The following is a 25733-nucleotide window of genomic DNA, read 5'->3' as shown; positions in this document are numbered from 1 at the left end:
CACTGGATCAGGCTCCTCCAAGCCCCATCCAACCTGGCCTTGAACACCTCCAGGGATAGGGCAGCCACCACCGCTCTGGGGAACCTGGGCCAGGGCCTCCCCAACCTCACAGGAAAACATTTCTTCCTAAGATCTCATCTCAGTCTCCCCTCTTTCAGCTTAAAACCGTTGCCCCTCATCCTGTCCCTGCACTCCCTGATCAAGAGCTCCTCCGCAGCTTTCCTGGAGCCCCTTTCAGCACTGGAAGCTGCTCTAAGGTCTTCCCGGAGCCTTCTCTTCTCCAGGCTGAACAACCCCATCTCTCTCAGCCTGTCCTCAGAGCAGAGGTGCTCCAGCTCTTGGATCATCTTCATGGCATCCTCCAGACCTGCTCCAGCAGCTCCATGTCCTTTCTGTGTTGAGGATGCCAGAGCTGTGTGCAGCACTCCAGGTGGGGTCTCCCCTGAGCAGAGCAGAGAGGCAGAATCCCCTCCCTCCCTGCTGGATGCAGCCCAGGATATGGTTGGTTTCTGGGCTGTGAACGTACATTGCTGGCATCAAGCCCTCAAGCAACCCCGTCCCTTTGGAGGTCCCTGGTACCCCACGGAGGCTGCCGTCTCTATCCCAGAGCTCCCTATGGGTTTCTACAACCACATTCATGGAGACGAACCCCAAATACACACCTCCCGTGGGGAAGAGAAGGCCCAAATGTTGAGGCTGGGAACGGGTCTCCATCCCTCATGGCCTCACCACTACAACAAGGTTTTATTCAACGGAGTCATGGCCACTTTCACCCTAATGCCTGAGCTTTGAGCCAGGATGTGGCAATGAACTTAGAGAGGTTCAAACCAACACTGACATCACAGCTGGTCACCATCGCAGCACACGTTCGCTCTGAACAAAGCCTCAGAAGACAGAGAAATAGGAAAAGCAAAAAAGACAGAGGTACACCCTCATGTCAGTTCTGGGCAGATGAATGCATGTTCCTAAAGAAAAACTCATTTCAGGTTGTCTGGAGGCTCACAGCATGGCTCCAGCAGAAACTGAAGAATACTGTCAGGAAAAAAAACACCATGTTAGTCAGGCTAATTCCCAAGTTGCTATCAAAATTACAGGATATTAAAAAGGCTTCGTGGCTGTTCTCCTGTCAGTGAAACTCTTTGCTGGCATCTGGCCACCAAAAGGCATCGTGTTTAGTCACACAAAAAAAAGCTACTAATGCAGTGCTGGAAGTGTTGAATTATGGCTCTCAGGAACTCAATTTTCCACCATTATCCTCTATTTATGTAATTCCTAGGGACCTTCTGGAGCATTAATTCCTGAAAAGAAAAACACGAACTACAGACAGCGTGAATGAAATGTGATGGCGTCACCCAAGGAGCAGACGAGGAGTTCTGCATTGTGTTCTGGAGAAAAAGAACCCTCCCTCGAGCTTGCAGCCAAGTCCCAGCTGAGCATCCCTGCTAGCAAATCCTCTGGGAGCAAACACTGATCCCATGGGAAAATCCCCCATGCTAGCTCCTAGTTCTTGATTTTGGGCACAGCCCCACTGGGGAATCCCCTGAATATCTGCAAGGACAGGCAGCTTTTCTTTTCCTCCTATTTTGTCTTGCTTCAACAGCAGAGGGTGGAAGAGTCACTGGAGGGAGCTGTAGTCGCTCAGTTAGGGATGCTCTTCCCTGCTTTCCATCCTGTTCGTGGTGAGGAGCTCTCCAAAGGTCTGTGAATCAGATTTTAGCTGCAGAAAATGAGGTACACTCCTGTGAGCTTTGGGTTAGCCGAATTTCTTGTGCCCTCTCAAGGTTCGGCCAAAGCCAAAGCAGCTCCAGCCACCACACAACCCAGAGAAGGGACTGTGGGGAGGGCAAGGGGGTCTCTCTCTGCTCATATTTGTTAACTGGCGTAGGAGAATGAAGGCAGGGAGCAACATCTAATCCTAATAACTGACCGCCTTAATTTAACTGCGCTGCTAAAGCACCCCAGACAGAGTACAGAGTTAATTATATTGACTTATGCTAAGCACCCCATCTAAACGCTGCTGCTGACGCACACTCAAAAAACACTTTATCCACTGTAAGGCAATTACTGGAGGTCTGCAACATTCTGGGAACTCCACCAGTGTTATTTCCCACAGGGTGTTTGCTGGTGACCAAGGCCTCTCTGAAAGTCTCGTCCTGCAGCCGCAGAGCATGGCTGCATCTGGCCAGGGACAAGCTCTGTCTCCCAAAAAAAAGAGGAAAAAAGCAAATGCAAAGATGAAGCCACGCTGTTGTGCAGCGTGTTTCTCTAGGAGGAGGAGGACAGGCTGGAGAGGGTGCAGACAAGGGCTGCGGCGGTGATCAGATAACGAGGAAACCTTCCATACGAGGTAAGGCTGAGAGAAATGGGTTTGTTCAGCCTTGAGAGGAAAAGGCTTAGGGAAGACCTTATTGCCAGGCACGAGTACATAAAGAGTGTCTGCCAAGAGCATGGAGATGCCCTTGTTATGAGGAGTCACATAGAAAAGACAAGGGGTAACGGGGCTCAGTTGCTCCTGGGAAGATTCCAATTAGATTCCAGAAGAAAATGTTTCCCCATGAGAACACTGAGATATTGGAATCATCTTTCCAGGGCAGCCGTGGATTCCTCTGCACTGGGCACTTTTAAGGCTCAGCTCAACAGGGTGCTGGGCCATGCCATTCAAACTATAAATGGCCTAAAAGTTTGGACCAGATGATCCCTGAGGTCCCTCCCAACCTGTGATTCTGTGATTCAGTTTTAGCTGTTCTGAGTGACTGAGTTTTTATTCTCCTTCTCTTTGGACACGAAAGCAATGAAAGATGGTACGTGGCATGGAACACCATGGGCACCCTGCCCCACCGCCAGGCTCCCATCCTGCCTCTTCTTCGCTTACTAGTGTAAGAGGAGACCAGGAAAATGTGGCAAAGGCCAGGACTTTGCCCTAACAACTCTATAGATTATCTTTAAAGCAACCTGAAAGGAATATGCATTTTGAACCATAAAATAATTGAATCACAGAATGTCCTGAGTTGGAAGGGACCCACAAGGATCATCGATCCCAGCCCCTGTCCCTGCAGAGGACACCCGCAACATCCAAACTGTGGGTCTGAGGGCTTTGGCCAAATGCTTCTGGAATATTGTCAGTCTTGGTGCTGTGACTGCTTCCCTGGGAGCTGTTCCAGTGCTCCACCACACCCTGGGGGAAGAATGTTTCCCTAACACCCAGCCTAACCATCCCTTGACACATCTTTCTGACATTCCTTTGGATCCTCAAGCTTCAATTTTGATCCCCAACCATTAACTAAGCACCTTGCCATCATTTGGGGGCTAATTAAGCGATTGCATAGGGCTGGAAAGCAGAGAAGAAGGGATGCTTGTCTGGCTGAGCCCAGCCTATGATCTGCCAAATCCCGTCTCTTGATCTCTGATGTGCCATGGACTCTCAGGAACCAAACCAAAGGGCTGCGCTGGGGCATCTTGCCTGGGCAGCTGGGAAAGGATTGATCTCACCTGTAGCCACGTGCAACACCAGCATGGGCATTCCAGCTTCTTCTCCAGGTGCTCTTCACGAGCAGTAGTGGGGAAATAAACATTTTAAGGCACGGTCCATCTCACCTAAGGCAGAGAGCTGACAGAGGCCAGGCAAATCACACCCCAGAGCTGCCTTTGCCTCTGCCTTAGCCAGGAAGGGAGCATGAAGGACCAGCATGGACACAGAGGTGGTCGGCAGCTGGTGTCAACCAACATAACTTCCACCACAAAGAGCAAAAAAATAAATCAAGCTGGGGCTGAGACCTGGGTCAAGCACAGTTTGAAAAGCCAGCATAAAGATGAGCTCTTTATTTGGTTACTATGGTGGGAATGGCCAGAGAAGGACCCGGACATGCAAGTCTTGTTTTGCTCCTTGACACAAGGAATTGGTACAGGGGACCAGAGAGTGACTTGAGAGTCCAAAAAGATTTCCCTGGGGCTCCAGCTACATCCAGTTTAATAAAAGGCAGCACTTCGCTCTGATCCAGTGCAACTCCTGCAGGACCAGGCTTCTGGCATCACGCTGGGGTTTGCTTCTGCTCCTCTGTTTCACTTGGGGGTAGCTCGGTTTCTGAGCCCTGGGAAGATGTCATCCAATTTGCTTTCACCCAGAAAGACTGGAGACTCTTCCATGGTGCAAACCATGGCTCTGCTAGGGGAGGTGGCTGGCAGAGCAGCCTCAGGAGCTCCCTCACATGCAGCATCCCCAGCAGGACAGAAAATGCTCTGTGTCTGCAGAGACAAGTGGCACACAAGAGACATTCCTGCTCCTGGAATATATTCCAGGGATGTGGTAGGAGCAGCCAGGTCTGATGCATAATTTTCAGAGCTGAAGACCCTGCATTAAAGAAATCTGGGGTAGAAAGACTGAGGACAAGAGGAAGGAAGGAGAGAAAGGCAGTTTTAATGATTTCCCTGAAATGAAACCGACTGCTTAATTTTCAGCTTTCACAAAAGAAACATGGAAGCTGCAAGCGGGAACACAGAGGGAGTGACAGAGCAGCTGCAATCGAGCACCAGCTGCGGAACTCAGCAGTGCACTGGAATATTTGTGAAGAAAATGTCCTTTTCCATTATTAATGGGTATAATTATTTATTTACAAACTCTGCAAACAGCTGCTCACGGAATGCGTTGAATCTTGTCACTCAAAACACTAACGGGTGATAGTAGAGATAACCAAGGAGGAGCATTGCTGCAAACATTGGGCACGAAGGCAGCTGCTTCGACAGGAGGAGAGCATCTCCTGCATTCCTAGATGAGCAGCTCCATGTCCTGCTTGGGAAGCACAGTTTTGTGCTCTACAATAGCATTTTCGGAACTCTATTAAATAAATATTTGTTTCTCCAGAATGTCAGAGCTGAACTGCACTGATAACTACACATTCCTCGTCAGTGATTTTTTTTTGTCTTCTTCGCCTTTCACTGCACCTTTACTACTCCAATGCCTGCTTATAGGAATATCCTGGAACTTCCAAATCTACAAGCAGCTACTTGGAAGCTGGGAAGGACAGCAAAAAGCACAGCTGTGAGATCACTGGCACATCCACACCCCTGTTTAAGAGAAACGGGGTTCCAGCTACGTGTCTCCAGCCAGGCAGCCCCTGAGCAGGACTGAACCACCTCTGGCTCTGAATTTGCTCACAGAAAATACAACAAACGACAAATATGGGCCTCTGTAGAATATGTTTAATGTCATAGGACTGGTTTAGACTAATTCTGGGTTTCCTCACTGTGGATTTCATGATGATCACTGATAAAACTGCAGGACAACTCAGGGCTGCAGTTGAGCTCCTTGCATGGGTCAGCCAACGCTGAACCCCTTATCATTGCCTACAGGAAGCAATTCATGCTGGAAATGGTATTCAAATGTTTTCCTTCAGAGAAAATAAATACCTTGAAAACACCAATCAATCACAATTAAAATCCACAGCACAGAGCACAAACCTCATGGGACAGGGCTGCATTGTCTCATGTCATTATACTCCACCCTGTGATATTTTTTAGCGTCCTTTCTCCCAACAAGCAGCTCTTATTTTCTGTCGGAAATCCAGAAACAGAAAAAGGTTTTGTTGTTTCATCAGAATTGTTCTTTGTTTGGGGTTTTGCTTTTCGCAGAAGGCCATCCCTGCCTGGCAAGGCTTGGCACAGAGGCACTGTTGACCCCGGCTGGCCTCAGACACCCCACAGTCCAGTGGCTTCCGACTCTGTGCCATCACACCCATACCACCCTGCATCCATTCCGGATAAGCGCAAGAAGGAAGAGTGAAAATCAAGATGGGAACTCTTCTCTAGCCCCAAGGGCCTGCCTGCACCAGGGCAGTTTGCACCAAACAAGAGACCCTCTAAGAGTAGAGCCTTTGTGAGTAAACTTCACGCCGGAGACTACTCTCATGGCTAAGAACCAAATGTAGGATCCCTGTGGTGATGCTGGCCAAAAAGAGAAGGAAATTCCCTCTGCCATGCTAAAAAGCCTTCGAACTGGGGAGCAAAGGAGGCAGGAGGGGAGAAAAAAATTAATCAACAGAGAGGCAAAAACCTACCAGCAAAGAGCATCCTTCCCGTCAGCATCTCTGCCAGGATGCAGCCAGCTGCCCACATGTCGATGGCTTTGGTGTAGTTGTTTGGCGAGAGGAGGAGGCGAGGGGAGCGATACCACTTCGTTACCAAGCCTTCAGAAAGGTAACCCTGAAAGAGCAGAGAGAGAAATGTCAGCAGCCCTGCAGGAGAGCAACTCTGCTGCTCCCTGCTCAGCCCTCGCTGCCTGCCACGGACCCACCATCGGATGCTGCAGAGGAACCTGCTCACCATGACTGTGCTGCATTTAAGGCAGGCTGCGGTGGTGTGTCTTGCAGGAAGCAAGAAGGCGAGATTTATGCCACTGGAAACAGAGATGCTTCATTGCTCCAGAAAGCAAAGCACCTTCTGCTCCCCAAAAGCTGATCTGCTGTTTCTCACTGAGATATTGAAGCATCTTCTGCAAAGGACAGATGGCTTTAATAGCACAGATTGGCAGATCACACCTGCAAAAGTGACGCGAGGTCACTGTATGGATGACCTAGATATATTGCATAAATCCCAGTTGGACCACCTGAGACATTTTGGAAGTTATGCACATTATTTAAGTAATCCATTAGGTCCCAGCCATAACCCACCGGTGTGTAAGCAAAGCCTCTGTACCCACAAGCGCAGTGCTCGGATTTCCAAAGGTTACCAGTGTGCAATCTTTTTGCTGATTCCATCCTACTTCGTCATAGAATCATTAAGGTTGGAGAAGACCTCTAAGATCATCCAGTCCAACCACCAGCCCAACACCACCGTGCCAACTAAATCACGTGCCCAGGTGCCACAGCTACACACTTTTCGAACCTCCCCGGGGATGGAGACTCCACCACTGTCCTGGGCAGCTTCTTCCAGTGCTTCACTACTCTTTCAGTAACAAACTTTTTCCTGATATCCAAACTAAACGTCCCCTGGCACAACTTAAGGCCATCTTCTCTTGTCCTATCCCTTGTTACTTGGGAGAAAAGACTAGCACCCACCTTGCCACAACCTCCTTTCAGGGAATTGCAGAGAGTGATTAGGTGTCCCTCAGACTCCTCTGATCCAGAATAAACAACCACGGTTCCCTCAGCTGCTCCCAGAGCCTCTTCCCCACCTCTGTTCCCCTTCTCTGGATGTGCTCCAGCTTCTCAAGGTCCTTCTTGGAGTGAGGAGCCCAAAACTGAACCCAGGATTTGAGATGCGGCCTCATCAGCACTGAGTCCAGAGGGACGATCCCTTTCTTGCTCCTGCTGGCCACCCTGTTTCTGATCCAAGCTAAGATGCCATTGGCCTTCTTGGCCACCTGGGCTGTGGTGGATGTCTCAAAGCACTGATGAGCAGCTAACACAGCAAGGGCTCCCAGCCAAGACTCTTGAAAATAAGCCGCTGGGGGATAACCGGGGAAACCCTTCTGGGGATTAGCTGGCTAATGAAGAGATAGGAAACGCTGCCTTTTCTGCATTGAACCTGAGTCCTGCCTAAAAAAGTCCCCCTTTTCCTTCGATACCCAGCTGCTGGGGCTCTAGCATCACTGCTGGCAAGGGGGTGATGTGGGGCAGGTCCTCATCCCTTTGCATATAGTGAGGATGGTCAGTTGGGATGCTTGACCTGGTTTTAAAGGCGATGCAGTCAGCAGTATCCCATGGGATAAAGACCAAGCGCTGTAGTTTTTTGGACCACAGCCCTCCCGTTCCTGTGCTCACCTAGGAGATTTAATACAAGTGCCAAGCGCTCAGCAGCTCCCGCTGAAATGAAGGGGATGTGTTCAATCCTGTAAATAATAACAGCATCATAATAGATGTCCCAGCACCCCTGGCTTCACTCACCGGCCAAGCTCCGGATGCGCGGGTGCCACGCTGGAGCTGTACATGAATGGTTATTTCATCAGGATAATGGTGGAATACTCGCAAGAGACATTTTGTGTATTAAGTACAATGCATTAACAGAACGAGATGGATTGAAAAACAGCAGAAAAGACAAAATAAAATGAAAACATAAAGTTGAATTGCAATTAGATGCCAAGAGCCATTTGGAGAGTATCAAACTGCTCATTGATGAGAAGTTCAACATGAGCCGGCAACGTGCACTCACAGCCCAGAAACCAACCGTGTCCTGGGCTGCATCCAAAGCTGCGTGGCCAGCAGGGAGGGAGGGGATTCTGCCCCTCTGCTCCGCTCTGGGGAGACCCCACCTGGAGTCCTGTATCCAGGGCTGGAGTCACGAACAGAAGAAGGGTATGGAACTGTTGGAATGGGTCCAGAGGAGACCACAGAGATGATCAGAGTGCTGGAGCACCTCTGCTCTGAGGACAGGTTGAGAGAGTTTGGGTTGTTCAGCCTGGAGAAGAGAAGGCTCCAAGGAAACCTTAGAACAGCTTCCAGTACTGAAAGGGGCTCCAGGAAAATTAGGGAGGGGCTCTTGTTCAGGGAGGGCAGTGATAGGATGAGAGGGAAGAGTTTTCAGCTGCAAGAGGGGAGATTGAGATATGAGGGAGAAATGTTTTCCTATGAGGGTGCTGAGTCCCTGGCCCAGGTTGCCCAGAGCAGTGTTGGCTGCCCCATCCCTGGAGGTGTTCCAGGCCAGGTTGGATGGGGCTTGGAGCCCCTGATCCAGTGGGAGGTGTCCCTGCTCACGGCAGGGGTTGGGACTGGATGGGCTTTAAGGTCCCTTCCAACCCAAATCATTCCATGATTCTATGAGCATGCAGTGACAGCATGAATGGGGTTCACATAAAAGCTCCATCCTAACCAATACAGCTTCCTGAACAGTTTTCAGTGGCACTAACACTGCAGACGCCGTCATCCTCTCTAACATCTCAGACGAGGTTACAGGATACATCTCTCAGCCTAAACACCACAGCAGTTTCACAACCATCACAAACACCTTGAGGTTTATAATGCCACTCTTCCCCCACTGCAGGTTGTTCTTCCAATTCCTACATGAAAGTCGTCAAGCTTTTAGTCATAAAGTGTTTATTTCTAAAAGAACGTGTTAATTTTGGTCTGTTGAAATTTTGATAAGTTGTAATGGAGACATATTAGGTGAGGAGTTTCATTTAATGTTGTTATAATTTTGCTAATGCTGATGAACCAGAACCGGCACTGAAGCCTCTGAGTGTTATCCGATTGGACTGTCACTTCTCAGGTACTGTATTTATTCCCAACAATAGAAACACAGGTATTTACTGGAAAAAAAAACTAAGAAAATAAATTTTGAGGATAGCAATCCAGGGCAATTCCTAGCTGGAGCAACTTCCCTTCTTTCCCAGCAACAGAATTCCACTCTCTTTACAGATTTAACACTCAGTTCATCCATTTCTCTTTGCTGACAGCAAAATACATGAGCTAAGTACTGCAAATATCATAGAATCACAGAATGGTTTGGGTTGGAAGGGATGTTAAAACCCATCCAGTTCCAACCCCTGCCACAGGCAGGGACGCCTCCCACTGGCTCAGGGGCTCCAAGCCCCATCCAACCTGGCCTGGAACCCCTCCAGGGATGGGGCACCACTGCTCTGGGCACCCTGGGCCAGGGTCTCCCCACCCTCAGCATCAAGCATTTCCTCCTAATGTCCAGTCTAAACCTTTCCCTTCCAATTTAAAGCCATTCCCTCTCATCTTTTCACTCTGGATCCTTGTAAAAAGTCCCTCCCCAGCTTTGCTGGAGCCCCTTCAGGTACTGGAAGGTCGCTCTAAGGTCTCCTTGGAGCCTTCTCTTCTCCAGGCTGAACAACCCCAACTCTCTCAGCCTGTCCTCAGAGCAGAGGTGCTCTGGCCCTCGGATCATCTTTGCAGCCTCCTCTGGACCCATTCCAACAGCTCCATCTCCTTCTTATGTTGGGGATTTCAGAACTGGACACAGGACTCCATGTGGGCTCTCACAAGAGTGGAGCAGAGGGGAAGAATCACCTCTGAGGACACATCTTCAACCCCTTGGCTGACATGTGAGGTTACTGGTGGTGATTTATTAGCAGGGCTACTCATTGTGCTTCTCTCTTCTGTTATCCCTCTCCATATATTTGACTGTTACCTACCTGCTTTCATAACCCAGGCCATGGGCACTCACCACCAAGCCCAGGAGGGATGCACAGAGAGGAGGAACTTACGGCTTATGGCTGGCACTCCCAAGTCCAGCCGTGTCCTTCCCCTCAAGGCTGCTCTCAACCACGTCGTCGTCAGCCTGTACTGAAATTGGGGATTGCCCCAACCCAGGTGCAGGACCTTGCCCTTGGCCTTCTTGAACCTCATGAGGTTCTCACAGCCCCACTCTCCAGTTTGTCGAGGTCCCTCTGGATTGCACCCACTGCAAACCAAGCAGACCCTGTACCAGAGCACAAAGCCTTTCCTGAGCATATTTCACACCAAAATCCACCCTTCTGCCCTCAACAAGTCACAGAGGAGCAGATTAGTTGCCTGTGGACTGGAACTCCAGCAGGATCCAGCCACAGCCTGCTTGTCGATGCCTCCATCCCCAGCCACAAAGCGGATTTCTCCCACCGCCCCCGCGAGAACCAGGTCGGCTCCTGGTGCAGATGGCTGCAGAGTCAAGGAGAGGACACAAAACAGCAATCATTCCAAGCTTTCTGGAATAATCCTGGTGCAGCAGCAGCGCAGTGCCTCCTCACCACAGTTTTTTTAAGCTTATTCTTTAAAAGGCAGGTAGGCCAGTTCTAGGAGAGGCTGGGGAAGAGGCCGGATTTGCAGGAACATTGCTCCATAATAAAGTAATAGAACTGCCGTTGTGCACGGCTCCAGCAACGTGACATGTGTTCTCATTGTTTTGGGATGACAGAGTGCATTTATTTCAGGACTGCAGACTATTACGTGCTTCATCAGAGGACGGAGAAGGAGAATAACTGAGCCAGGGTCACAGCAGGGAGGAGCGGTGTTGGCTGCACAGGGCCAAGCACAGCTGCCCAAGGGTTGAACACAAAGGATGGTCTCCTCCAGGGTAAGCAGGGAGCAACATCTCACAACCCTGTCTCCTTTGAAGAGCTCCTCATGATGACCCATCTGAGAATTGTATTGTTTATTGGATGAACTGGAAGCCATTATGTTTGCACTAACCACAGAATCACAGACTAATGGAATGGGTTAGGTTGGAAAGGACCTCAAAGCTCATTGATTTCCACCTCGCTGCCACAGGCAGGGACACCTCCCGCTGGATCAGGGGCTCCAAGCCCCATCCAACCTGGCCTGGAACCCCTCCAGGGATGGGGCAGCCACCACTGCTCTGGGCAACCTGGGCCAGGGCCTCCCCACCCTCACAGCAAAACATTTCTTCCTAAGGTCTTTCTTCCTCATCTCAATCTGCCCTCTTGCAGCTGAAAACCATTCCCCCTTGCCCTGTCCCTGCACTCCCTGATCAAGAGCCGTCCCCCCAGCTTTCCCGGAGCCCCTTTTCAGCACTGGAAGCTGCTCTAAGGTTCCCCCGGAACCTTCTCCTCTTCAGAATGAACAACTCCAACTCTCTCAGTCTGTCCTCGAATGAGAGGTGCCCCAGCCCTTGGATCATCTCCATGGACTCTTTCTGAGTTGCTCCAACAGATCCATGTCCTTCCTGTGCTGAGGACTCCAGAACTGAATGCAGAGCTCCAGGTGAGATCTCACCAGAGCAGAGGGCCATAATCACCTCCCAGCAAGTACAAAACAAAGGAAGGACTTCAAAGGTCTGATGATGTTCTGGAATCTATTTAGCATGAACTCTCCCCCTAAAAGGGCTGTCACACCCTTCTTAGCGTGGAACTCCTGCCAATTAATGCTGTAATTAATGTTGCCAAGAGACAAAGGGAAAGAAGGTCCCCTGGCAGCCCCAAGCAGACGACCCCAGGTGTTTTCAGGCCCCAGATCCTCAGAAGAACTAATGTGACAGTTCTGCACAACGTGGGCAGGCAAAAGGGTGTCCCACTTTGCTGTCTTGTTACGTGAAGTAGAGAGATTCAGCAAGTCTGTGTATCCCTGTAGACAAGGCATTTCTGTCTTCCTCCCATGGGATCAGGTTGCTCCAAGCCCCATCCAACCTGGCCTTGAACCCCTTCAGGGATGGGGCAGCCACCAGTGCTCTGGGCAACCTGGGCCAGGGCCTCCCCACCCTCACAGCAACACCTTTCTTCCTAAGATCTCATCTCAGTCTCCCCTCTTTCAGCTTCAAATATTCCCCCTCATCCTAACCTTGTACTCCCTGATCAAGAGCCCCTCCCCAGCTTTCCTGGAGCCCCTGTGCTGCTCTTAACAGCTGGAGAAAGAGACTATAGTGGCAAACACTGGCCAAATGGTGGGAGGAACGCCGGCAAAGCTGTTCTGCTTCAAAGCTGGTGGAGGCCAGCACCCTGCTGTGTTCCAGGGCATCTCCCAGAGTTGGAGAGCTCTCTCTTTCCCACCAAATTATCCTAATTAAGCGGTTGCCTGCTGCAAGCCATGTAAACAAGACACACTGCCAAGTAAGGACTATTATTTAGGTAGTATATGTATTTCTAAACTGTGTTTAGAACTCTGCTTACAATCTATGGCTGCTATTATTTGCCGATTTAACACTCAGCGGGATGGTTTGGGATTTGAGAAACATCGGGTCAGGAGAGCCATGACCTTTTAGACTTATAGCTGCACACAACCTGCAATTTTTTATTTCAGCAGATCACAGCCATCAGTCCAAGCACATTCCAGATACAAACACCCTAAAGGAAAAAAGTAACAAGTGCTTAGGATCATAGAATCACAAAATCACAGAACGCTTTGAGTTGGAAGGGACCTTAAGGCCAATCCAGTCCCACCCCCTGCCATGGGCAGGGACACCTCCCACTGGATCAGGGGCTCCAAGCTCCATCCAACCTGGCCTGTAACCCCTCCAGGGATGGGGCAGCCACCACTGCTCTGAGCAACCTGGGCCAGGGCTTTCCCACTCTCATCATGAAGAATTTCTGACCTAAATCTTCCCCCTTCCAATTCAAAACCATTCCTCCTCATCTTATCACTCCATGCCTTTGTAAATAGACTCTCCTCAGCTTTTCTGGAGCCCCTTTCAGTACTAGGAGCTGCTCCAAGGTCATCCCAGAGCCTTCACCACCCCCAGCACCCCACCTCCTTCTCCTCGGGGCTGCTCTCAATCTCTTCATCCCACAGCCTGTAATGAAACCACAGATTGCTCTGACCCAGGTGTAGGACCTTGCCCTTGGCCTTGTTGAACCTCATGAGGTTCTCTCAGCCCCACCTCTCCAGCTTGTCCAGGTCCCTCTGGATGCCATACTGTCCTTCTGGTGTGACACCTGCATCACTCAGCCTGGTGTCATCTGCCAACTTGCTGAGTCTCACTGTCTGTGTCATCAATAAAAATATTAAACAGCACTGGTTACGTCCCACCACGAAGCCGCAGGCCCTGACAGCTCTTTACTGCTGCACTGGCTGTTATTAAGGTGGCAAAGTATTGCTTAGGAAAACCAATAATTCTGCAGCACACAGCGACAGACGGCTCCTACCCTGATCCTGCAGTCCCTGATAAGATGATGCTCCTTCAGTCAGTGACTTTAAAACAGTGCTGGCCTGTTTGCAGGGTTCTCCTCCAGGAGATACCTTCCTTTGGGAAAAGACTCTGAAAACACCCAATTTAAAAGCCACAGCTTGAATCCTGGGCTCAGTTTTGTGCCCCTCACTCCAAGAAGGACATTGAGGGGCTGGAGTGCATCTAGGGAAGGGACTCAGAGCTCGTGAAGAGGCTGGAGAACAAGGGTTATGAGAGGCAGCTGATGGACCTGGGGTTGTTTAGCCTGGAGAGGCTGAGGGGACACCTCATCGCTTTCAGCAGCCCTCTGAAAGGAGGTTGTGGTGAGTTGGGCGTTGGTCTCTCCTCCCAAGTAACAAGTGACGGGATGAGAGGGAACGGCCTCAAGTTGTGCTAGGGGAGGATTAGATAGGACATCAGGAAAAATTCCTTCATGGAAGTAGTTCTCAGGCATCGGCAGAGGCGGTGGTGGTGGAGTTGCCGTTCCTGGAGGGATTTAAAAGACAGGCAGATGAGGTGCTCAGGGGTCTGGTTCAGTAGTGGACAGGGATGGTTGGACTCAATGATCTCAAAGGTCTTTTCCAACCAAACAATCCTATGATTCTATGACAAAAAAAACCCAAACAACCCAAACCATTCACCTAAAAAACCAGGAACCTCTCCCTGAGCTGGGTAATAAATAACCAGCAAGGAAGGGGGCCCAGGGGCAGGCAGCAGTATCCAGAATCTCGCACTCACCTGCCAGTGCTCCTTGCAACCTTTTCCCTTTTCTCCAGGCTCTGTTTCTCCCCAGACTTGAATCAGAGCAGACCAGAGCCAAGTTTTAGAATCACAAGATCATCTTTTCACCATCCTTTCCCTCTCCCCTTCCCTGACTTCCTGCACAAAGCAACAGTGCCCAAATCAGAGCTGTGCTGGGCAGAATGATAAATGCCTAGTGTATTTAAACCTCGGCACAGACACAACAGTGGGTCTGTGAAGGACATTGACACTCCTACATACAAAAAATCAACTAAACCCCAAGATTTTCTCTTTTCTTACACGACCAAACTGTAACTTTAACCAGAAACTGGCTGCAGACTGCATCACGCCTGCTTCTGCAGACCACACCATACAGCTTTCTCCTGGGACCACACGGATCTGTGAGTTGATGAAGCCTCCACCGCACTCCTCCACCGCTCCAGACCTCCAGCCTGGATGGCAACCTGCATTAAACATCTGCAGCTCCCTTCAAAATCCATTAGCATCAGGAGTGCGCGCGAGGGAGACTTCTTACCAGCTCCCCTTGCCTCCCTCTTTCCCGCAGTGTCTGCCTGCTGCCAGCACAGCCGCTGCTCCCCCATGGAGCTGCTCCACCAGTGAAGCCACCGTGTGCTGCTCCCAGCTCCAATCTCCCATTTGCGAGGGCACAGGAGAGTCTGGAGCAGCACGGCTGTGGTGGCTGGGAGGTGCTGGGTCCTTCTCCAGGCCCTGCTCTGAAAGAACGCAACACACCTAGGGCTATCCCAATAGGAGAGTTTTATTGCAAGAAACTGCCACGCTGAATTAAATTTGTCAGAGGAAAACCCCAATTCTTTCAATATATTTTTGTTTGACTATAAAACTGGTTTCAGTACCTTAAATTATTTTGCAAGGTTCGGCATCTGCCTGGGAATATGGACCTACATGGAGAAGTTCTCAGCCGCTGGCTCAATAATTTCTTGTTAGAAAGTGCCACTTTGGGAGTGTTTCAGCCCTTCTTGTGCAGATGGAGAAAATCTACTGACAGCAGCAGGAGAGGAAAACCAAGGCAGCCCGAAACACCCCCCCCCCAAGGAGGGGATAGATTTCCCCCACTCAAGGGAAGGTATTTATTTTCCTGCATTTTGCTTCATTCCTCCTTTCCCTCCCTCACCATCCCCGAGTGTCATGAGAAGGTGTGCATGGACCAACGGATGGAATCGCAGGGAATCTTGTGCAGATCCCTAAGCAGGGCAGCGGTGGGGCACGCCAGCCTGCCCCCACCCCCTCGCAATTATTATTGCATTAGAACACAGTACAAAAGAGGAAAAAAGCTTTACAGATCGTGTGGATCTCAGCCTTGGACAGAAGTATATGACTGTACATCAAAAGCCCATCCCTTATTCCCTATGATTAAATAAGTGTAATTCCGACAGCGCTGGGCTTTCACAAAGTGGGTCGGCACAGAAGGGAGGACAAAGATAAGCAGAAAGTCTGCAGACAAGGCAGTTGCCCTTTCCATGCACTTCCACTGCTGGGATGAACAGCAGCTCATGTTTTATAAAAGCAGCAAAGCAAGAAACACAGAGCTTAGTCATTTAAATAAAGCAAGCAAACACACGTCTCCCCACAGACCATTTCTGGGAGGAGAAAAATAGAATCACAGAATGCTTTGGGTTGGAAGGGACCTCAAAGTCTATCCAGTTCCATCCCCTGCCATAGGCAGGGACACCTCCTGGATCAGGGGCTCCAAGCCCCATCCAACCTGGCCTGGAACCCCTCCAGGGATGGGGCAGCCACCACTGCTCTGGACAACCTGGGACAGGGCTTCCCCACCCTCATTTCTCCCTAAGATCTCATCTCTATCTCCCCTCTTTAAGCTGAAAACTTTTCCCCCTCATCGCATCCCTGCCCTTCCTGAACAAGAGCCCCTCCCCAGCTTTCCTGGAGCCCCTTTCAGCACTGGAAGCTGCTCTAAGGTCTCCTCGGAGCCTTCTCTTCTCCAGGCTGAACAATCCCAACTCTCTCAGCCTGTCCTCACAGCAGAGGTGCTCCAGCCCTCGGATCACCTTCATGGCCTCCTCTGAATCCATTCCAAAAGTTCCTTTAAATATCCTTTTTATGTTGGGGATTCCAAAACTGAATACAGGACTCCCTGTGAGGAGTATATACATACATATATATGCAATATATATGATACAAAGCCATGAACGGCACTTGAACCCTTCCTGAGCCCTGCCTGCTGCTTTGAAGCACTAGAGAGCCCTGGGAGGCGCTTGGTAGAGCTCAGCCCTCGAGCTATGCCCAGGAAACACATCCCGGCTTGTGGCTGGGAGGGCAACCAACACCAGTGCCCACGCCAGCAGGGCTTACAGCTCCCCAAGCAGGCTCAAGGATCAGTTTCTCCTGAAAAGAACCACCACAACCCAACTGCTTCAACATACCTATGTTCAACGCAGCCGGTGATGGCCGGCAGCTCACTGAGGTAACACCAGCCTGGGCACTTTGGCATTGCCTACCTTGTGTGAGTAATGCTGATCCACGATTCTGGCCAGCCCAAAGTCACCAATCTTCAGGACCAGGTCCTCCGTGCTGATGAAAATATTGGCTGGCTTGAGGTCACGGTGGAGGACGTTAGCTGAGTGGATGTACTTCAGCCCCCGCAGCAGCTGGTACATGAAGAGCTTGGCGTGCTCCTCAGCGAGCTTCCCCTGCTCCAGCAGCCGCGCCAGGTCTGTCTCCATGTACTCCTGGACGATGTAAACCATGTTAAACTTGAAAAAATCCCCATGCAGGTTGGTCCCCTTTGGCCCCAACACCTCGTACACCTTCACAATGTTATCGTGGTTCAGACGGCGGATGATTTTGATCTCCCGGAAAGCGTGCTTCATGCTCCTTGCATCGCTGATGGTGATCTTCTTCACTGCCACTTTGCGGCAGCTCTTGCTGTCGAGGGCTGACAGCACCAACCCATTGGCCCCAAAGCCCAAGGGGCGAAAATTAATGAAGCGACAGCCCAGGTCGTACCCATACATGCTGGCGATGCAGTCGCACTTCTCTGCCATCGCGGGCTCTGTCCTCTATCAGCTTTTTCTCTTTGTCACTTGAAAAGTAGAGAGAGTCCAAGGGCTTCCAGATCATATGCGAGGTTGGAAATCACGTGCTTCATTATTACTTGGAGATGCCCATGGCTTCAAGATGACGCTCAAATGCAGTGAAAATAGATACAAGCACACACATGTGAATAAAATGTTTTAAACTGTGTGACAAACCAAGGGGTAGAAGAGACTTTCCAAGCAGTGTGGATAAACGCAGCCCAGAGATGTCTAGCAAAACAGAAAGGTTATTTTTCTTGAGACTTAAGGATCAGTGCTGCTATATTTTTCATCCAATTTCTTGTTTCTCTTCTCTGATATCCCCCAAATGATGCCGAAGCGCAGGGCAGTGGCACAACCGGATGCCTGGACCTGCGTTCCTGGTGTCTCGGTGCCAGGGGAGCTGGCTGCTGCCCTCACGGCAGGGCAGAGCCCAGAGCAGCCCCAGGGCCCCTCCGCCGCCCCAAATCCTCCCTGCCCACAAGTTTTGACAGTGTTTTCCCCTCCAGCGAAGCGCATCCAGGCTCTGGCAAGGGTCCCCAACAGTCAGCAAAGCTTTGCCCTTCTCATCCCTCCCTTTTCGGTACGGGCAGACCCCTTCTTCCCCATCAGCAGACAGAAAGCTCGAGGGCAGAAAATATTTTGCAGACCAAAACTCACTTTATCATCGGCTGCATTCAGTGCAGAAAGGTTCCACGTCTGCAGTTCCAACACCTTCCCCTTGCGTGCCTTTCCCTGGCGTAGCCAAGTGCCATTCAAGCTTGTCAAAGGAGTTCTCTGCACTGCCGTTATTCCTCAGCAGGTCTCTGTTCCCCTCCTGGAAGAAAACAGGAGATGGATGCATTTGATACCAGCACTGCCTACGTAATGACTTGCTTAAGGTTAACCATGAGCAAAACTGTGACCTTTCAGAGACTCATTAGTTATCTCCTCCAAAGGCAAGCGTCATTACCACCGTTTTTCAGATGGTCAATTTTTCCTTTTTGATTTGTAACACGCAGAAAACTGTAACTCTTCCTTCTCCCTTTATTGTTTCTTGATTTTAATCTGTCTGAAAACGCTACAGAGTGATTTGCAGAAGGCAAAGGTTCAATAGCACACTCTGTCTCCGACTGCCCATTGAAACTGCAAGAAAAGCACAGGCTGAACCCTTCCAGCTGAGAGCAGAGAGGGACATGGAATTTTTCAACTTACAACAACCAAAATTGCTCAGGCAAACAAGGCGGTGACACCCTGGCAGGTTTTGCAAATAGCCCTAAAACCCATCCACGAGGGTGGGAGACCTCCTGAATTCTGGATCCCACAGCAAACCTCAGCAGCAGCCTGAGGATACCGCTGGCTCCATGCCTGCGGTTGCAGGGAGCTGCCAAGCCCTTCCTTCACACAGCAAACCACAACATTTCAGCGCGTTTGTAAAGAGATGCTGTGGGGTGCACAGGCAGTTAATGATGTTTCTTCTCCAGAGTGGAGGGGGAAGGAGGAGAGCATCCTCATTAAGATGGACGAGCCCTGTCATTAGCTGCAGGGATTCACCATCAACCAGCAGTGCCTGCGACCGCAGCCCAGGCGCCCAGCTCTGCCAAGAGCCGCTCGGCACGGCAGACGTCCTCCTGCTTCTCCAGCAGCTCTGCTGGTGGTGAACACAGGAGTGGGACAACCCAGTAGGAAAACAGGAGCTGACTTCACCTCTCACCATGTCCTTTACAAGGATGTGCTCAGCACCCAGATGTTGCAAAAAACACTTTCCCCATCTGCCCAAGTCTAGCAGCTACTCCATTCGGAGGCTTGAACCAGCTTGCAGCCTCCCAGCTTTGCTCTTCTCCTCCTGCAGGAGTCCATGGTTTCACAGACCCAAAAGCTCTTCCACACAAAAACATGTTAAGAGGCACACATACAACCCTGTGGTCCTCGTTGAAAGCACAGCTGAATTATATTATTTTGGGGGGGTTACTTCTTATTAAACACAGAAACGTGCAACGGTTTGGGTTGGAAGAGACCTTAAAACCCACCCAGTTTCACCCCTGCCATGGGCAGGGACATTTCCCACTGGATCGGGGCTCCAAGCCCCATCCAACCTGGCCTGGAACCCCTCCAGGGATGGGGCAGCCACCACTGCTCTGGGCAACCTGGGCCAGGACCTCCCCACCCTCACAGGAGAACATTTCTCCCTGATCTCATCTCAATCTCCCTTCTTGCATCTTAAGTGAAATTCCTCCTATCTTATCCCTGCCCTCCCTGATCCAGAGCCCCTCCCCAGCTTTCCTGGAGCCCCCTTCCGTACTGGAAGCTGCTCTATATCCCACCTCTCAGCCCCGCCACCCAGAACCACCAGCTTCTCAGCTTTTCATCTCTGTGAGCGAAGCCCCTCAGGGCTTGCTGAGTGTAGGTAAAGCTGATCAGGATGTGGTGTGAGCTCCCACACTGACCTTCTTGGCTTACTTTAGATGAAATGGAAAGAAACCAAGTTTTGCCTCATCAGCTTAATTATTAATAATTAGTACAGTTCTAGAAGCACTGAAAGGGAAAATGTGCTGCATAAGACTAAAAAGAGAAGAAAGAGCCCTATTTTATTTCATGAGCAAGGCAATGGGCTTCACAGTCCCTTTGGCTACATCTCAGTCCTTGGCTGAGGAAGGTTTAGGCTGGATGTTAGGAAAAATGTCTTCACTGGAAGAGTGGCGAAGCACTGGAAGAGGCTGCCCAGAGGAGTGCTGAAATCTCCATCCCTGATGGGGTTCAAAAACCATGTAGATGTGACAACTGGGGCCATGGCTCAGTAGGCACAGTGGGCTTGGGCTGAGAGTTACACTGGATGAGCTTAGAGGTCTTTTCCAACCTCAGTGATGCTATGATTCTAACAGTGATGACCCAGCAGCACCTTCTGCAATTACAGAGGAGCCAGAGCAGAGGGGTGCCTACAAGGATGGCCCTGGAGGACCACAGGCTCTGTTCCTATCCTTACTCTTGTGTCTGGGTGCCCTCTAACTGAACCATCCATGGAAAAATTGCCAGGGAATATGGGAAGCTGCAGTAGCAGACAACACGTTCCTGCAGGACTGACCACCATCTCCACTTGTCTTTCTCTGCCTCCTCCAACTCAGACAACAGCAAACCCAAAGGATTTTTTCTGACTAGCCTCCACTGAAAGGCTGCAGGAGGTATTTTTACAGTGCACTCCATTATCCCAATTGGATCCTGAGCAGTTATTCCATTAGAAGCACTAAAGAAATAGAATAAAGCATGCACGCAGGCTAGGCACAGCTCCCAAGTTATCCAAGCAGCTGATGCCTGGGAACTGCAGTGGGGGAGCAACCATCTGACTGTTTAAATGTGCGTTTCCAACACAAGGCTGGATCGTGGGACAGTACTGCAGCAATTCAAGGCAGGTGGGCTCAGGATGCCGGCCTCCTCATCAGCAATCCCTGTCTTTCCTTTCCTCTTGGTCCTCCAAGCCTATTCTAGTGAAAAAGTATGAGGTTCAACAAGGTGAGGTTCAACCAGGTGAGGTTCAACAAGGTGAGGTTCAACAAGGCAAGGTTCCAAACCTGGGTCGGGGCACTCCAAGCTTTCAATACAGGCTGGGGTTTCAATACAGACAGGATTGAGAGCAGCACTGAGAAGAAGGACTTGGGTGGAGCGTTGGGGGATGAGAAGCTTTACATGAGCCGACAACGTGCACTCACAGCCCAAAAACCAACCGTGTCCTGGGCTGCATCCAAAGCAGCGTGGCCAGCAGGGAGGGAGGGGATTCTGCCCCTCTGCTCCACTCTGGGGAGACCCCACCTGGAGTCCTGTGTCCAGTGCTGGAATCCCCAACAGAAGAAGGCCATGGAACTGTTGAAATGGGTCCAGAGGCCACAGAGATTATCCGAGGGCTGGAGCAGCTCTGCTATGAGGACAGGCTGAGAAAGTTGAGGTTATTCAGCCTGGAGAAGAAAGGGTTCCAAGGAGATCTTGGAGCAGCTTCCAGTACAGAAAAGGGCTTCAGGAAAGTTGGGGATGGACTCTTGATGAACAAGTGCATGGACAGGATGAGGGGGAATAGCTTTAAATTGGAAGGGGAAAGATTTAAGATGAGACATTGGGAAGAAATTCTCCACACTGAGCTTGTTGAGGCTTTGGCCCAGGTTGGCCACAGCAGTGGTGGCTGCCCCATCCCTGGAGGTGTCCAAGGCCAGGCTGGATGGGCCTTGGAGCCCCTGATCCAGTGGGAGGTGTCCCTCCCGGCTCATGGCAGGGGCTGGAACTGGATGGGCTTTGAAGTCATTTCCAACCCAAACCATTCTGTGATTCATAACTCTATGATTTCAGTAATCTAATGAAAACTGCTGCTGGGACCAAAAGGAGTTATAAAACCAGTAGCAATTTGGCTGCAGATGATGGAAGATGCAGCCCATTTTCATGGAACTATGAACCAGAATCCCAGAGGGGTTTTCAGGCTGATGAGGCCAGGATCTGCCATCTACTTGGAAAGACAAATTCAGTGGGAGCTTAAGGGCAAACTGCAGCAGAATAGAGGCAACAGTTGTCCTGAGGCACAACAGAAGGGCAGGATCAGACAGCAATAAAGTTCATGATTCCACCAAGGCAGTGATGGACAGAGGGATCTGAACAGGCTGGATCCAAGGGCTGAGGTCAATGCAATGAGATTCAACATGGCCAAGTGCCGGGTCCTGCACTTGGGACACAACAACCCCGTGCAGATCCAGGCTTGGGGAGGAGTGGCTGGAAAAGTGCCTGGAGGAGAAAGATTTGAGGATGTTGGTTGGCAGTGGCTGAACATGAGCCAGCAGTGGCCCAGGTGGCCAAGAAGGCCAACGGCATCTTGGCTTGGCCAGCAGGAGCAGGGAGGGGATTGTGCCCATGTACTCAGCACTGGTGAGACTGCCCCTCGAATCCTGGATTCAGTTTTGGGCCCCTCGCTTGAAGAAGGACATTGAGGGGCTGGAGCGTGTCCAGAGAAGAGCAAGGGAACTGGGGAAGGGGCTGGAAAACAAATTTTACAAGGAGCGATTGAGGAAACTGGGGTTGCTTAGCCTTGAGGAGGTTGAGGGAGGTTGTAGTGAGGTGGGTGTTGGTCTTTTCTCCCAAGTAACAAGGTATAGGACGAGAGGAGATGGCATCAAGTTGTGCCAGAGGAAGTTTATTTTGAATATCAGGAATATTCCTTTCCTGAAAGGGTTCTCAGGCACTTGCAGAGGCTGCCCAGGTTGCTGGTGGAGTAACCATCCCTGTAGGAGTTTAAAAGAAGGGCAGATGAGGTACTCAGGGGTCTGGTTTAGTAGTGGACAGGTATGGTTGGACTTGATGATCTCAAAGGTCTTTTCCAAACAAATGATTCTATGATTCCATGATTCTATGAAAATCAATATGACTTGCTGATTTTGGTGGAATCACCCCAGTCTTTGCTCATGTGCTCGATAGACACTTTTGCTGGGGGGCTGGAAGACACAAAGGGACATTAGTTTAAAGGGATCTGAGTGCTAACTATATTCCTATCCCCTTTCCCACCTCCTATCTATCCTAGCTTAAAGCTAGGAGAGATTTCAGGTTCTTTCAGAAAGTACGAACCAAAAGTTTCCTCTGTTGCAAAATCATCCTGTCCTGCAGACCGTAAATCCCTTCGATTTAATAAATACACATCATTCAGACCTGCAGCAGGGACAGAGGGGAGGGTCAGGAGATCCTGCGATGCTCGTCCTCCCATTGCCAGGGCACAGAGAGGCAACCAAGGAAGGGATGCAATTGCTTATACAGAGAATTACACAACTGAATTCCCAAGGAACATTGCACGTGTAAGAACAATGCGGGAAATGCAGAGACAAATTCCCTCCTTATGAACGCAGAACACATTTTAGTTTCAATTTAACATTTTTCAACTGATGGCAGCAGATCTGTTTCAAATTTACACAGCGAATCACCCCAGAAATTCTATAACCCCACAATGCAAGAATGAGGCAATTAAGACATTTTCTTTCATTTTCCATCCTTTCTCCTTCTCTCCCACAGCACCCTGTGCAAGGAAAGCATTTTCCCTTGTGTTGCTGCTGAGTTTTCTGCTCCCTTCCCTCCTCCGAAGGTTCGGTCCCCTCTCAGGCATTTGAGGGAGCTCTGGGTGCCCTTTCAGGGGATTTCATGGCCTTTCGGGGTTTGGGGGGCTTTGGATGCCCTCGCACAGGCTTGTGGGTCTCTGGACGCCCTCACAGTGGCTTGGGAGGGTTCTGAGTGCCCTCCCAGGGACCCAGAAGGGCTGCGGGTGACCCCACAGGGGCTTGTGAAGGGGTTTGAATACCCTCACAGGGTCTCAGGGATCTTGGGGTGGTCTTGCAGGATTTTCACTGGGGCGGTGGGGAGGCTGGGTGCCCTCACAGGGGTTTGGTGAGGGCTCTGGGTGCCCTCACAGGGCCATGTGGGGACTATGGGTGCCCCTGCTCCAGCACAGAAGGGCTCTGGGTGCCCCACAGGGGCTATGGGCACTTGGAGTGCCCTCACAGGATTTTGGATGGGGGTCTGGGTGCCATCACAAGGGGTCGGGGGGACTCTCGGTGCCCTCACACAGGCTCAGAAGGGCTCTGGGTGCCCTCACATGGGCTCTCCACTGCTTCGTCCCAGCAAGCTCCCATCATTTCCCAGCTCAAAACCTGACTGCAGGGTTGTGATGGGATCTTCCCTTTCACCGAATCCGCTCCAAGCAGCAGTGATCTCTCTGTATCTGGATGAATTCATTAAAGCTCAAGTGTCGTAAGAAGATGTCTGTTATTAACAGAGCACCGCAGGTGCTAATTAAAGGAGGATAAAAGCCATCTCTCACTTGAACACCTTTGTAAAAGGCTGGATCCTGCAAACCATGACATTTCAGCAGGGCCCAAGATTAAACACTGTGCAGGAGGGGTCTGACAAGGGCTGTGTTCGTCGTACAGACTTAGCTTATTGATTCCTATATCGGGTAGATCTGGCAGGAGCAGGATGAGATTCATTTTTTCACTCCCTCTCCTTGTCCATGCGTCCCTCCCACCTTCAGCAAAAGCCTTTCAAACGACCTTTATCTCTGCCTCACCGCTCCCTGTGCCGCAGCAGCAGCATTCCTGCCGCGTATGGCGGAGGTTGTCTCAGATTCGGAGCAGCCGATCAGCAGAGACCCCACAGTGGAGGGCACAGTGGACCAAGACCAGGGAATCTGGTGCCTGCTCTCCCATGATGGACTCACACGTCTTTAGGGAGTCTCTCCAAGCTTTAGTCACAGGAACAGAGTTACTGAGGCAGAGGGAAATGTAGGCAGGTCTCCCACGGCTCTTAGCTCCCAGCCTAACAATCACTTCCAGGCTGAAATTTAATTAGTCCTTCCCATCAATAAATATGGGCTCCTGGTGCTCATTTCTGCAGGAACACCCCACCAAGAGCCCCGGGGAATGCTGCTCTTCGGGGCTGAATGCAGGTAAAGGCAACGCTTCTGCTCTCGTCTTGGCAAAGAGCCTCTTTCCTCTCCTCCTGCTGCTCAAGCTATAATATAAATGGGAACTAGGGGGAATGGCTCTAAATTGGAGCAGGAAAGATTTAGATTAGCCATTAGGAAGAAATTCTTCATGCTAAGGGTGGGGAGGCCCTGGCCCAGGGTGCCCAGAGCAGTGGTGGCTGCCCCATCCCTGGGGGTGTTCCAGGCCAGGTTGGAGGGGGCTTGGAGCCCCTGATCCAGTGGGAGGTGTCCCTGTGATGCTCTTGCACTGCATGTCCTCAGCTGCCTCGGTGCTGGGGTCTCAGCCACAGACAACTCGTCCTGGCACCCCAGAAAGCATCCTGAGCTTCTGCACAGACTGGAAGCACTTGGAGCTGTCTAAAATCAAGCTGCAAAGTCAGAGGACTGCTGCTGTGAGCTCCTCTGAGTGAAGCACTTGCTAATTATCTCTGGCAGAGTTCTCCCCGCTCTGGGCAGAATCAGACCCTCTTATGCCAGAGCTGCTTATAGCAAAGAGTCAGAGATTACCAGAGTCAAACCGATGAGCGCACTCTGGATTTTATCCCCCCTGCTTTGCCAGAGCTGCTGACGCACAGCACATCAGGTACCCCAGGTCATCTCAAGTAACCTGTTTCCCAAGAAGGGTTTTTTTCCTTAGGGATCCGTCGTGCCCTGTCAACCTAGCTGTTTCAAACACTACCCATGCAACCGGCTCAGGAGTGGATCATCTACCTATTTCTCCTGAAACAGTACTCATTGAATGCCTTTAATATCAGAATCCAAATGGAAACACATTGAGGAGAGCTGCCTACAGCAAAAGGCCAGTATGCATCAAGTAGCACTGTCCCAGAAGGAAGGTGGAATCTCCGTGAGCCAGTGGGAAAAGCCAGAACAAGGCAAACCCAAAGAGAAGCAGCATG

At 50.6% G+C, this 25733-nt stretch overlaps 1 protein-coding gene and 1 long non-coding RNA gene across 5 annotated transcripts in view; one reads left to right on the top strand and one right to left on the bottom strand.

Moving 5' to 3' along the window:
• MAPK4 (mitogen-activated protein kinase 4) overlaps window positions 1-25733 on the bottom strand; it is a 59365-nt gene that overhangs the window by 10166 nt on the left and 23466 nt on the right. For 2 of the 4 annotated variants that reach the window (XM_054054666.1, XM_054054665.1), the window contains exons 2-3: window positions 16785-18177; window positions 6051-6195 (exon numbers count right to left, since the gene is read on the bottom strand). In XM_054054666.1, coding sequence (XP_053910641.1) covers window positions 6051-6195; window positions 16785-17330 — 691 coding nt within the window. In that variant the 5' untranslated portion in view covers window positions 17331-18177. Of the gene's footprint in view, window positions 1-6050; window positions 6196-16784; window positions 18178-18265; window positions 18285-25733 lie in introns of those variants that run through there. The other 2 variants (XM_054054668.1, XM_054054667.1) reach the window with 2 other exon arrangements.
• Window positions 192-16777, top strand: LOC128850423 (uncharacterized). The gene is made up of 3 exons (XR_008447851.1): window positions 192-2347; window positions 10859-11001; window positions 14612-16777. It is a non-coding gene; the product is annotated as an uncharacterized LOC128850423 (long non-coding RNA).

This window comes from Cuculus canorus, chromosome Z (assembly GCF_017976375.1).
Source record: "Cuculus canorus isolate bCucCan1 chromosome Z, bCucCan1.pri, whole genome shotgun sequence".
Lineage (NCBI taxonomy): Eukaryota > Metazoa > Chordata > Aves > Cuculiformes > Cuculidae > Cuculus > Cuculus canorus.
This window is presented reverse-complemented; position numbering and strand designations above follow the sequence as displayed.